We start from the raw sequence: 14,910 nt of genomic DNA, 5'->3' as shown, positions 1-14,910 counted from the left end.
TACCATATAAATATCCAAACTATATCGCAATCAATCAAAACAATATTTAATTAATAGAATGAGCTTGAAGGGGTTATATCGCAAATAAAACAATTATTTTTCTTACAAACAGCCTGAACACATTTTCAATTATCAACTGCAGCTATTGTCTATGCTACAATGCCACTTGATTCAGTACACTTGACCACAAAAATAACGAATTGTTGACCTTGGGTGCACACTGGCAAACTACACCTAAAAGAATGTGAGTTTCACATTGCTGCTGCTAACCATCAAACAGTTCATATCGAGCACAGATGAGTACAATCTTTATAATGGAATTTTTTAAAAAATAAAGAAGTATCGCGAATCCATTTGACCAATTATTGGAAGTTAACCCTAGATTAGTCACACACAGAATTCTTTTCTGAATATCACTATCTTCTTAAATATCTCGATTTCCAATAATCAAAGATGCTTCTGCTTCTGAGTAGCTGAGATTTTAAAGTAGCGGAGAATATTAAAAATTTAATCGCAGGCCGCATAAACTCATTACGCGGGCCCTTTGTTGGCCATGCCTGGTCTAGACTTTGTCCTAGGCTTTTGGCATGAAGTTTTTAAAACCCTTGGATATTTAGTGGCTTTGTTATGCAAATGAGGTGATCTCTTTTTTGGCAGGCCCCTAGGTAGTTTCTGGATGGGGACTGATCACCAGAAAGACCCACCATGTGATTAAGGGATAGGAGACTTTGGGCCAGCCCAACCTTTAGGGAGAGGAGGAGACTGGAAATTGAATCACATGGCCAATGATTCCATCAACCATGCCAACATAATGGAACCCCAGTAAAAACTCTGGCTGCCAAAACTCATTGGAGCTGTGTTTGATGAACAAGTAGATGGCCCAAGAGGATGATGTTGCCTGACACCATGGAGACTAAACATGGAATCTCTCTTCATGTAGTACCCCCACACACACACACACACACCTTGAATTTACAAGAAAGAACTGCAATCATTAGTATAATATGGCTTTCCTGAATTCTGCTAAGTCATTCTAGCAAATTATTGAACCTGAGGAATGTCTTAGTTATGCTAATGAAGTCATTCTTATTCAGCCCCTAGTACTGTAGGAAGCTCCTACTTTGGTTGCCAAATGGTGAAAAGTGCAGGCTGGTGTCTGAAGTGGGGGTGGCCTCGTGTGACTCTGCTAACTATGGTGGTTAGTGTCAAACTTGCATTGCAAGGTACTCAGTTGGGGTGGAAGCAGAATAACTCAGTAAGGATACTTTTCTGATTTCTAATAGAAATGTTGAAATACTGGCCAAAGTTTTGGATTTTCGAGTTTGGGCATTACAGCTTGAAGCACTGACTCCTAAGCTGACAGGTTTAGAAAGGTCATTTAGCAAATCCTACTCAACATGTGGCCCCCAGACTACACACATATGCAAACTGTTCTCAGTATCGGATTGAGATATGTCCCATACAGAACAGATAGCAAGCATTTAGAAGGATTTACAGAAATTGGACGTTGCCAAGACATTCAGGAATGGAAATATAAAAGTAGCAGATTATGACAATTTGTGGGAAAAAACCATGGGGGATGGGATCCTGCTCCACAGATAGTTTAAGAAGGCTTACTTAGAAAATACAGCTTCAACTGGTATGATCAGATGGAATCAGAATTAGTGTTAAAACTGTGAGCCTTCCTCCCCCCCCCCCCCAAAAAAAACTGTGAGCCGCAGAGTAAAGCAGACGGGTTTGTGTGTAGTATCTGCTGCTTACTATCTCTGTGGTTTGGGGCAAGTTACTTAACCTCTCTGGGCTCCAGTTCCTTCATCTATAAAATGGATATTTCCTACCTTATGAGATGCTGGGAAGACCAAATGAGACAATCCAGGAAAAGTGCTCAACACAGGGTCTGGCATATAGAAAGTTAACTGCCAATATTGCTTTTTCTATGTTCATTTCTTGGCATCAGTCTCCCGGGCTTGATGAAAACATATTCTGTGTATGTATATCTAATTTATGACTGTAGGTGACATCTGCAGCCTTGCTTTCATGTGAAAACAATGTAAAGCAAACACTTTTTGAAAAGCCGTAATTTATGCATTGAAATGGCTGTTGCTTTTTATATAATCCTTCTGAGAGGTTAGATTCTCATCTATCTTAAAGATGCCACAATTGTCGGAAGCATTCCAGGCACTTCTCATCTGGTACCCTCATGAGAGCCTGTTCCAATAATCTATTCTGATCTCACAAATCACCTCAAAATTCAGTAGCTTAGAACAATCTATAATTATCTCTCATGGTTCTGTGGGTTGACTGGCTCAGCTGGGTTATTACTGGGGGCATTACGTATAGTCAGAGGTTGTCCGGGCTGGAATCATCTGAAAGCTATACTGGGCTGGCCATTCACAATGGGGTAGCAATGGCTGAAACAGTTCAGGGAAGGCTGGGCATCACTCAGTCCATGTGGCCTGTGCACATGGTTAGCTTGGGTTTCCTCACTCACGGTGGACTTGTTACAGAGAGATCTTTGTGAGTGGCTGGCTTTCCCCAGAGTGAGTTGTTTACGAGGCAGAAAGTGTTACCCTAGCCAGATAGCTCAGTTGGTTAGAACATCATCCCAAAGCACAAAAGTTGCTAGTTCAATCCCTAGTCTCTTTCTCTCTCTCTCTTTCTAAAATCAATAAAATAAACAGGAAAAAAAAGGCAAAAAGTAGAATCAACTAGATCTTTGCCTGATAACTGATCAAAGAAGTCACACTCCTTCCCCCCACCACCACACTTATTCAAAAGGAGGAGACATAAACCCCATCCCTTCATAGAAAGAGGGTCAAAGAGTCTATGTTTATCTTTAATCATCTACAGAATCAGAAGGCAAATGTGTTTTCTTACTTCAGTGTATTTTTTTCCCCAACAAAGACAGTATATAGCTCCCAAAGGTGACTACATTGATATGGGTATCCCTCACTTTTTGTTTATTTCAGTAAAAACCCCAACATGGTGTTGCATATCATGGCCACACCTGACCTGCCTTTAGTGTTGCAGTAGCAGACAGCCTGTGCTGGAAAGCAATCAGATGAGCCACTGATTTCCTCATGAACGCCTTTCACCGGCCCTTTCTGAATGTCTGATCCCTACAAATGACCTCCTCTTAGCACAGCTCCCTGCCCCACTTAACCTGCTACAAAAAATCACCGTAAAGCCCATGCAAGTGGCTCGCCATGCCCTTGCTCAGAGTCCTTCACTCTTCCCACTTCTCAGATGGCCCAGACATCCAGGTTGGCCCTTGAGGGTCCCCATGGCTGATGGCATAGGTTAAGTTTTCACAGAATGGTTGCCCTACTTCTTCCAACAGTGTCACCCAAATACACAGCCACACACACTACAGACATGCACACATACAGGCTCACACCATTCTGTCAAGTCACTCATTCATTCAGTGCCAGCTGGCGCTAGGCTCTGTGCTCTTAGCTATAAGTTCCAGCAAGCTTATTATTCCACAAGTATGCCGCATGGTTTTGCCTTTCTGGTGCTTGACTTACATTCCTGAAGCTTAGGTGCATTTATTAATGTTTTATTGTTCCTCTTAGCATTAAGTACTGCACTACCCAGGTATCAATGTAGCAGTAATGATGGGTTGCAACACTGTACAGAGGAGAGATTCCTGCTTATTTACATTCTCTTAAACTTTTCACCTCTGCCTTCTTTGTCATCCTTTCTCATCTAGAATCAGCAAGCTCTCTTCTTACCTTCTCCCTTATGTAAAATGTTAACGAACTTCCCTTTTTTTTCCTCAGAGACTCATGGTGAGGGTGAAGGAGGTGGGCATTATTTGGGGCACTACTGAAGTCCAGACACCTTGGCATAACATCCCTCTGCAGCAACAGTCAGTGAAGCATTGCTTACTCAGAACCATAGGTGGACTTCTGATGTGTTCCAGGCAGCCTCCTAGGCCTGCAGGAGACCATGAAAAATCAGATACGGTTGTCACCCCTTAGAAATGCACAGCAATGCTGCTGTACCGTATGCAAGCTTTGAGCTTTTGGCCGTCTGATAAGCAGGTAGGAGATGGCAAATTCTGCTCACCTCTACTGCTTTGTTTTTACCAAATTACAATTCTATAACCCAGCCTCAGGAAGAGGTTGTTGGGATGGCCCCTATTCACCATTTCACTTAGTGAACATGGAGAGTGTTTCCAAATATACACCCACTCCACTGGCTCTCTCCCAAGATTCTCAGCTGAGATGGCAGGATCCGTTTGGAGAGGTCTGGGTTTGAGCAATATATACTGCTCATAAAAATTAGGAGATATTTTATCGCTTCATATTCATTTTGAAATATCCCCTAATTTTTGTGAGCCGTTATATATGACACCTGAATTTAGCCAAAGCTCCCTGAGGATCCTGGTTTCTAATGCCCATCCTAATCCTCCCATACAGGAACACAGCCAAGATAGATTTTCCCCAGTGATGCCTGAACAGATGTCCACACTGGCTAACTGTAGACCTGATTGTTTTTCAGGTACACTCCACCTCCACCCCACCCCCGCCCCCACCAATTTCGGACACCAGCTGCTGACCCCAGAGACTTGCCATGAAACCGCACTTGAAGCAATGGAGACAACGAATGCTTTGCGGGGTATTTGCTTGGGGGCTCCTCTTCCTGGTCCTCTTCATTTACTTCACCGACAGCAGCCCTGCTGACCCTGCACCCAGCTCTTTGGCCTTCCTGGAGACTAGGAGGCTCTTGCCCAGGCAGTTTGGAAAGCAGAGGGCCATCATGGGCGCCATGCAGGTGCCCTCCGTGCCCGAAAGCATAGACTCAGAAAAGGGGCAGCTGGATGGACACCCCACGGGGCCTCGCGACCTGCAGAAATGGGCCCAGGGGCAAGACGGGGTTGAAAACGAGGATTTCTTTTCATCCCAGATTGGGAGAAAATCTCAAAGTACCTTGTACCCGGGGAACGATGACTACTTTGCTGCTGCTCAGCCAGTGTCTCACAGCCACACTCAGTGGACATCGGAGTCCCCTTCCCCCAGGCACCTTGATCAGCGGGACGGGGTTTTCCCAGTGAAGAAGAAGCACCAGTACCAGGGATGTAGCCATAAACTGAAGGATGGCGACGACGCAGACAGGTGGTACTCCTCCATGTCCAGGTCCTTCCTGCACCGACTCTGGAAGGGAAACGTCTCCTCCAAGATGCTCAACCCGCGCCTGCGGAAGGCTATGAAGGATTACCTGGACGCCAACAAGCACGGCGTGCGTTTCCGCGGGCGGCGCGCGGCCAGGCGGAGCCGGGCGGTTCTGTTGTGCGCCCTGCGGCGCCGGGTGCGGTTGCGCACGCTCGATGGCACCGAGCCGCCCTTCTCCGAGCTCGGATGGCAGGCGCTGGTGCCCGCCCTCCCGCTCAGCCAGCTGCATCCGCGCGGCCTGCGTTCCTGCGCCGTGGTCATGTCTGCCGGCGCCATTCTCAACTCTTCCTTGGGGGAGGAGATAGGTGAGTGTCCTCGTGGGGACTCTGGTCAGACAGCCCCAGTTCGGTGCGTAATGCGGGGCTGGCTCTTTCACCCCTTTTCTCTAGTTCCTGCTGGCACGGCAGACCTGGTTCCTAGCCCTGCATGCTTTGGACATTCGCCAGAGAGTGCGCTTCTCTAGCCGAGACTGAAGGAACCTGTGTGGGATCCCAGCAGAGGTGTCCTTGGGACAGTTTTAGAGCAGAGGTGCGCTCCCGGTAGCTGGGGTCCAGGGGGAGTGGAAGGCGAGCGCCCCTGCCTTTTGCAACCACAACCTTCCTCACCGCTATCTCAGTATTCATTTCCCTTAGAAACTATGTTCTGAGTTGCTAAGTCTCCCAGCCTGGCCTACAGAGGTGTAGTACTCATTTGTGGTAGAGTTAGGGCAACCAACAAATGAGCAAGAAAGGAGAGCGAACTCCCACGGGGCAAAGGCAGGTGTCTACTCCAAAGAGAAGTATTCATGATGATTATAGTTCGTTAGAGACTAAACCCATGTGATTGGCTTTGAGGAGAGCCTGCTTGCTATTGGGAGAACATTATTCTTGTCTCAACAGTGAGTTCTGACCTCCTATCTGTTGGCATCAGTCTAACCTTTGGGTGCACCTAGCATGGCCCTTCTCCAATAAATAACAGGACCACACCCTGGGCTCCCATCTCCCCTTCAGCACTGTCTTCAGTCTATGCCAAGAGTCCTAGGGAACATCTGTTTCATAATCTGTCCAGAGAAACAGACTGGTGGGATGTGGAGACCAGCTCAGCGGTGGTTGTGCTGAAAGGAAGGCAGGGCAGGACTTAAGAAAAACACACAAGACACAACATGAAGAAAAGTTGGGTACAAGGGACTCCCAGCTTCTAGTACTGAAAGCCCAGATCTCTGCAGCCTCATTGTATTTATTCGTGTCTTTGCTCATCAAGCAAATTAGCAGAGCCTGGGTCAAATTAGTCTACAATGGATTCAGGTGCAGAGAAAGATAACCAACCGATAGCCCCCCAGGCATGTAGGAAAATGGCTACAGGGATCAGCTGCTTCCTATAAACAATCATAGTGCTTGCCAGAGCAGCGTTCTGCCCCCGCAGGACTTGGCATTCCGAAGTCCACACCAAAGACTTGTCTCAAGGCTGCAGTTTAATCTCTCAGCCATTTTCCTACAGTGGGATATGTATTGAGAGAGATTTTATTTTAAGGACTTGCTCCTGTCATTTTGGGGACTGCCAATTCCAAAATTTGTAGGGCAGGAAGGTAAGTTGGAAATTCAGGTAAGAGCTGATACCTGGAGCCCAGAATCTGTGCAGGACAGGCTGGCTGGTGGGAGACTCAGACAGGTTTTCTCTGTGGCAGTCTGGATGCAGAATTCCTTCTTCAGGAAACTTCAGTCTTTGCTTTAAGGATCTAGGCTTCCCTCTGTGCCCAGGCTAGTTTTGATGCTGCACATCAGTGAACAAGCAGCTAGGCTCTTTAGGTCCATTAAATCATTTAGCAAACAGGTGTTTACCCCTACTATGTGCCAGCTTCTGCACTAGGTGCCAGAGGACCAAATGCAAATCAGATATCTCAGCCTGAAGTGCCAATGTAAAGTAACTGAGTCTAATACATTCTCACCGTGGACAGGTTTCTCATAAACTAGTCTGGGAGTGACATTCAGGAGGCATTGCCCACTTGTTAGAAAGGAATAACTGTTGTTTCCTGGACCCATGAGTTGTTCTGTGTCCTTTAGGAGTTGTTGATGTCCAGGACTCTCTTTAAATGGGGTGGTGCCATCGTAATCAGGCTCCACAACCCAGACCTCATCTCAGATGTTCCTGGGAATGAGGTTAAATGTGAATTTTATTTTAAAGTAAAAAAAAAAAAGACACACCAGTCTGGACTTGAGGTCTGGGATCCCAGTGTCCCCATGCTAACATGACAGCAGGCTCATAATAATGTCTATATGTCACAGAAATGTGTAGCCAAAGCTGGAGCAGAGCAGCCTGCGATCGATTAGGAAAACTGGTGGCTTAGAGGTCCCTGGAGTGCAGTAACACAAAAGTTCTCATTTCTAGGACCATTAGTAATAATGTAAGGAGGAATTTTTTAAGTATTATGCTGTAAAGCAGGCAATAACTCACTTCTGGTTCTGTTTCTGTGTTTTAAACACCTCTGCATCGAGTTGCATGTGTGGATCACTCTTACGTGTCAGGGAGAATTCCCCCACTCTTTGTTCTGGCATTAATGTTACTGACCAGAGTCTCATGAACTCCATTCAGAATTAGGAGTAGCATATGAAAGACACTGGGCATTACACGTTTTAGGGGAATATGAAATGTCACATTTTTGTTAATTTCTAGTATCCAAATTTAATTTATATTGTATGTACTAATATAAAGCTTCATGATTAGAATTAAAAAATATAGGCCCTGGCTGGTGGCTCAGTGGATAGAGTGTCAGCCTGAGGTATGGACATCCCAGGCTCAATTCCTGGTCAGGGCACTCAGGAGAAAAAGACCATCTCTCTTTTTCTCTCCCTCTTCCCCTCTGCAGCCAATGGCTCAGTTGCTTCAAACATCAGCCCTGTGCACTGAGGATAGCTCAGTTGTTCCCAGTGAGTCAGCCTCAGTCACTAAAAATAGCTTGGTACTCGAGCAGTGGCCCTAGACAGGAGTTGCTGGGTAGATTCCAGTCAGGGCACATGTGGGAGTCTGCCTCACTGTCTCCCATCCTCTCACATAAATAGAATAAATAAATAAATAAATAAATAAATAAATAAATAAATAAATAAATAGAACGAAAAGATCTTAAGTGAAAAATACAAATTTTTTTAATTCTCTGGTTTTTTTGCCTACATCCTAGGTTCCTTTTAATCCAATTTTATGCCTACCATTTTAGGAATATGTTAGCATAGCATAATATAATTTTAGAAACCAAAATGTTCTTCATTTTTATAAGCCGGTATCTCTTAGCACCAGCACGTGTGCATGTGAGGTGGTGACATTTCTCCTTCCTACTCACCTGAATGTATACATGTTTGTGAACATGTAGTTTGTTCATGGTTCTCTTAATGAAAACAAAGTCACTAGCCAGTTGCTCCAAGCAACTTGTAATATTGGGGCATGCTGTACTGTTTAGCTAAATTCATCTTGACACCTGAAAATGTCATTGGCTAAGTGAAATGAAAAGACTTATAAACATAGTCTTATGAAAACCTAAGGACAAAACTAGGAAAGGACCTGGGCCAGCTCCCTGTTAGTGCTGCCAGAGGCCCCCTCCAGTTTGAAGTGTCTCTGACTACATGGCAATCACCACCCACCAGCCCGCAGAGGAAGACTCTGTTCCTCCTCAGGTTACCTAATCTGCTGGCTTCCCTCTAGCTCCCTCTGCTGGTTCTTTTGGCAGTGCCTTTCTGTTTCCCAGTTCCTAGACTGAGTCGTGTGTGTGTGTGTGTGTGTGTGTGTGTGTGTGTGTGTGTGTGTGTGTTTAGGATTTTATTTATTGATTTTTTTAGGAGAGAGAAAGAGAAAAATGAATTGAGGGAGGAGTGGGAAGCATCAACTCATAGTTGTTTCTTGTATATGCCTTGACCTGGCAAACGTGGAGTTTCAAACCAGAGACGTCAGCATTCTAGGTCAGCGCTCTATCCACTGCACCACCACCGGTCATGCAGTTGTGCCCTATGATTTTAAGAATATTGTAGCAGTTGTCAACACCCCCACTTTGAATGTAATTGAGAAAAAACTGAACTGCTTTTGGAAACCGGGATCATTCCTAGAATCAGTGAGATCTTTTTTTTCACCCATACATATAAATAATAGTAATATGGTAATGAGATCATCTGCCAGCAGTCCTGTGGAAATATCTACTCTGAACTAACAGTAGTGGACTTTATATGGGAAATCAGGATCTGTGTACTTGAAACTCAAATTTTGGAAAGTGTGTAGGAAATGGGGGGAGGGAGTGTTTAGGAAGTGAAGCATATAGTATTTCCTAAGGGGCAGAGCCTTGATTTGGCATGTCCTGTTACCTAAAAAAACAAAAAACAGAAAACAAGAAAGATCTTATAGTCATTCAACAAGCACTGAGTTTTTATTACTCCTAACCTCTTTGAGGCCTGATAACTATGCTAGCTATTGGTGATGTAAAAATGAATAGGGAACAGACCCAAACCTCACATCCTTTGCGATTTCGTGGAGAAAATAGACTATGAACCAGCAATGGTGATATGGTGGTTAGAAGAAGGATTGAAAGAGATGTAGACTGGCAGGAAATACAACAAAATCCTAACCCACGCTAAGGACTAGTGCCTTGAGCAGAGAAAGGAGGTTAGCAAAGACTGCCCAGAAAAGGGGCATCCAGGTCAGAGGTGCAGCATTCAGGTAACAAGACCTCCGGGGCTCCAGGGGCCAGGAGGAGAGAGGAGGAAAGCTGTACAGGTGGCAGGAGGTAGCTCCCGGAGGGTTATAATTGTAAGCACCATTTAACAGGGTGGTTATAACAGAACAATTCCGGTTCCAAATGCTAATATGTGTTAACTGCCAGAAGCCTTGCAACACAAAATAGATAGTTATTCCTGTTCTATGGATAAGGGAATGTAGACACCTGGAAGGCCTAGTGAGCAGAGACTATATTCTCTCAGACCCCAGTCTGCATCTCCAGAAACTCCAGCTCTGACCCCAGGGCCCATGGTGAGAGTCATCATGATCTTTAAAACTGAGAAGTGATGGATCAACATTTTTATTTCAGAGAGATTTCTCCCGATGCTAGATTTGAGGGCATGAAGAATGTGAGTCATACTGCAGTAGTCCCGGGAGAGGTGATACAGACCGGGATGGTGGAGTCAGAAGAGCTGAATAAGGACTGCAGGTGTTTGCTTTCTTACTGTTGCAGACTTCGTTTCCTGGGAAAGGAGGAGGAGTACATGGGCGCAGTGCCCAGGGCTAGGCTGTGATGGAGTGCTCTGAGTGCTCGTGCACCACCTGGCTGGCTGCTCTTCACAGGCTTTCATCTTCCTTAAGTGAATGCATTTAGCCTGGTTCTGTTCTCAAGGTCAACATAAACCAGCTCTAGCCTGGAAATACCTTCTCCAGAAATGGTGCTTTACTTTATCATTCCCTTTGTGCTTGCTGTCTGATCCATTTCTTCTTTTCCAAATGTGATTGGACAGCTTAGTTTTTAAGATGCATTATCAGGGTAATGCACACACAGCTACTTTTACAAAACATGTCTGCATGATGGGCACACTCTTAGCTCATCCTCCGGCACAGACATCCCTCCCACCCTGGCCCAACACTACTCACAACTTTAAGAAGGTTCAGTCCCTATCCATGGCAGCTTCCAGCTCTCCCTCCCTGTCTTCTCCACAAAATGACCTTTTAACTCTTCAGACTCATACTACTTCCAAAGGAGTTCACTAGATTACTTTCTGTGCCCTGCACCTTAAGAGGTTGTTGGAAGATTCAAAACACACTTTAGTATAGAACTCTGGCATTTAAAAAGCTGTGACGGGATTAGGGAAGATGGCAGCGGAGTAGGCGGACGCACAGACGCCCAGCTCTCAACACCAAACTGGAATACAAATCAATTTAGGAAAAATCAGCATGAAAAACCAACACTGAACTGCAAGAACAGCTCTCAAAAACCAAGGAGCAAAGAGGAAGCCACAATAATCCTGGTAAGGAGTGCCTGAATCTCCTCTGCTTACAGGAACGGAAGGGGGGGGGGGGTGAGGCTGAGAGCCCAGAGAGGATTTCACAGAGGAAAAAGAGCAGAAACTACTGCTCACAGCCACTTACCTGACGACCAGGGAGCAAGGTGGGTTGAAAAGACCAGCTTATCTCCCAAGTGGAAAGGACAAGGAGAGGGACAGACTGTGAGGGGCTAAGGTATGCAAGAAACGAAATAAAAAAGCTGACTCATTCATGCTGGAGGCGGCCATAGCTGGGGGAGGGACTGAACCTTTCACAAAACAGAGCTGAAGTGCTTCCGGATCAGAGATCTCCGGACATCTATCCCGCTCCAATCAGCGCAACAAGACACAGCTGAAAACAAGAAGTGGGGAGGAGGGGCAGTAACTCAGGTCTCCATGGAGATCTGATATACACCTCCCCCTACTGAAGCTGAGAAAAAACCCTGCCCCCAGTGAGATTAGTTGGTGGAAGAGACCTTCAGCGTCTCAGGTTACACCCACAGCATTCCTGGTTACAGTTTCAAGGAAGCCCCCTGCTAAGATCAGTTAACAAGACTATCACCTGTTAAGAAAACAAACAAATCAAGACTTCAAAGCTGCCCAAATCCGAAAGTGGATTACAAATAATAGCTGATACCAACCCAAGAAGACCTAGAAATAACACAACTGAAAACTGGAGGCAGACAACACCAAGCCTAGACTCAACCAGTCTACAAATAAAACACCATTATGAGAAGACAAAGGAGTGCAACCCAAATGAAACCACCAGAGACACCTTTGAGAGATGAGCTGAGTGATATGGAAATAATCAAACTTCCAGATGCGGAGTTCAAAATAATGATTGTAAGGATGCTTAGGGATCTTAGAACAACAATGGAGGGGCAGTTTGAAAACCTAAATAAAGAAATAGCAAGTATAAAAAAGGATATTGAAATATTAAAAAAGAGTCAGTCAAAGATGACAAATACAATATCAGAAATGAAGACCACAATGGAAGGAATTAAAAACAGGATGGATACAGCTGAGGATCGAATCAGCGAGCTGGAGGACAACTGAAATGAAGGCATGAAAGCAGAGAAGAAAAGAGAAAAGAGACTCAAAAAGTCAGAGGAAACACTTAGAGAGCTCTGTGACAACATGAAGAGAAATAACATCCGCATCATAGGGGTTCCTGAAGAAGAAGAAAAAGAACAAGGGATAGAGACTTTGTTCAATCATATCATAACTGAAAACTTCCCTATATTAATGCAAGAGAAACTCTCACAAGTCCAAGAAGCACAGAGAACTCCATTAAAGAGAAACCCAAAGAAACCTACACCAAGACACATCATAATTAAAATACCAAAGCTAAGCGATAAAGAGAAAATATTAAAAGCTGCAAGAGAAAAAAAAGTTATCACCTACAAAGGAGCCCCCATAAGGATGACATCCGACTTCTCAACAGAAACACTTGAGGCCAGAAGGGAATGGCAAGAAATATTCAAAGTAATGCAGAACAAGAACCTACAACCAAGACTACTTTATCCAGCAAGGCTATCGTTTAAAATCGAAGGAGAAATAAAAAGCTTCCCAGAAAAAAAACAACTCAAGGAATTCATTACAACCAAACCAACGCTGCAAGAAATGTTAAGGGGCCTGTTGTAAACAGATCAAAGTTGGAAAAGAATATAGCAAAAAAAGGAATACACCTTTAAAGAAGAAAATGGCAATAAACAACTACATATCAATAATAACCTTAAATGTAAATGGATTAAATGATCCAATCAAAAGACATAGGGTAGCTGCGTGGATAAGAAAACAGGACCCATACATATGTTGTCTACAAGAGACACACCTTAGAACAAAAGACACACATAGATTGAAGGTAAAAGGATGGAAAAAAACATTTCATGCAAACGGAAATGAAAAAAAAAGCTGGGGTAGCATTACTTATATCAGACAAATTGGACTTTAAAACAAAGGATATAGTAAGAGATAAAGAAGGCCACTACATAATGATAAAGGGAGTAATCCAACAGGAAGATATAACTATTATAAATATCTATGCACGTAATATAGGAGCACCCAAATATATAAAACAGACTTTGATGGATTTAAAGGGCGAGATCAACAGCAATACTATAATAGTAGGGGATTTCAATACCCCACTAACATCACTAGATAGATCCTCAAGAAAGAAAATTAACAAAGAAACAGCAGACTTATTGGACACACTAGATCAACTCTATTTAATAGATATCTTCAGATCCTTTCACCCTAAAGCAGCAGAATATACATTCTTTTCAAGTGCTCATGGTACATTCTCTAGGATAGACCACATGTTAGGGCACAAAAGTGCTCTCAACAAATTTGAGAAGACTGAAATCATATCAAGCACTTTCTCTGATCACAACGGCATGAAACTAAAAATGAATCACAGCAGAAAAGATAAAAAATTCTCAAACACATGGAAACTAAATAGGGTGTTAAATAATGAATGGATTAAGAATGAGATCAAAGAAGAAATAAAAAAATTTCTAGAAACGAATGACAGTGAGCATACAACAACTCAAAATTTATGGGACACAGCAAAAGCAGTGCTGAGAGGGAAGTTCATAGCACTACAGGCACACTTTCAGAAGCTAGAAAAAGCTCAAATAAACAACCCTGCTTCTAAAAGAATTAGAAAAAGAACAGCAAGTAAAGCCCAAATGTAGTAGAAGGAAGGAAATAATAAAGATCAGAGCAGAAATAAATGACATAGAGGCTAAAGAAACAATACAGAGCATAAATGAAACTAGGAGCTGGTTCTTTGAAAAGGTAAACAAGATTGATGAACATTTAAGTAGACTCACCAAGAAAAAGAGAGAGAGGACTCAAATAAATAAAATTAGAAATGAGAGAGGAGAAATAACAACTGACACAACAGAAATACAAAATACTGTAAGAAAATACTATGAAGAACTGTATGCCAAAAAACTAGACAACCTAGATGAAATGGACAAATTCCTTGAAACATACAGTTTTCCAAAAATCAATCTGGAAGAATCAGAAAACCTAAACAGACCGATTACACCAAATGAGATCGAAACAGTTATCAAAAAACTCCCAACAAAGAAAAGTCCAGGGCCCGATGGCTTCACAACGGAATTCTACCAAATATTCAAAGAAGAACTAACTCCTATCCTTCTCAAACTATTTCAAAAAATTCAAGAGGAAGGAAGACTTCCAAGTTCCTTTTATGAGGCGAGCATAATTCTGATTCCAAAACCAGGCAAAGACAACACAAAGAAAGAAAATTATAGGCCAATATCTCTGATGAATATAGATGCTAAAATCCTCAACAAAATATTAGCAAACTGGATCCAACAATATATGGAAAAAATCATACACCACGATCAAGTAGGATTTATTCTGGGGAGGCAAGGCTGGTACAATATTCGTAAATCAATCAATGTGATTCATCACATAAACAAAAAGAAGGAGAAAAACCATATGATAATTTCAATAGATGCAGAAAAAGCATTTGATAAAATCCAGCACCCATACATGATCAAAACTCTCAGCAAAGTGGGAATACAGGGAACATACCTCAACATGATAAAAGCCATCTATGAGAAACCCACAGCCAACATCATACTCAATGGGAAAAAATTAAAAACAATACCCTTAAGATCAGGAACAAGGCAGGGGTGCCCCCTTTCACCTCTCTTATTTAACATAGTCCTGGAAGTCCTAGCCACAGCAATCAGACAAGAAGAAGAAATAAAAGG

The 14,910-nt window shown here is 43.3% G+C and overlaps 1 protein-coding gene across 1 annotated transcript in view; it reads left to right on the top strand.

The window, feature by feature from the left end:
* The first annotated feature begins 4,564 nt into the window (after positions 1-4,564).
* Positions 4,565-14,910, top strand: part of ST6GAL2 (ST6 beta-galactoside alpha-2,6-sialyltransferase 2) — a 43,946-nt gene continuing 33,600 nt past the window's right edge. The window contains exon 1 of the mRNA XM_066372232.1: positions 4,565-5,482. Coding sequence (XP_066228329.1) covers positions 4,579-5,482 — 904 coding nt within the window. The 5' untranslated portion in view covers positions 4,565-4,578. The remainder of the gene's footprint in view (positions 5,483-14,910) is intronic.

This window comes from Saccopteryx leptura, chromosome 3 (assembly GCF_036850995.1).
Source record: "Saccopteryx leptura isolate mSacLep1 chromosome 3, mSacLep1_pri_phased_curated, whole genome shotgun sequence".
In the NCBI taxonomy this organism is placed as follows: domain Eukaryota; kingdom Metazoa; phylum Chordata; class Mammalia; order Chiroptera; family Emballonuridae; genus Saccopteryx; species Saccopteryx leptura.
This window is presented reverse-complemented; position numbering and strand designations above follow the sequence as displayed.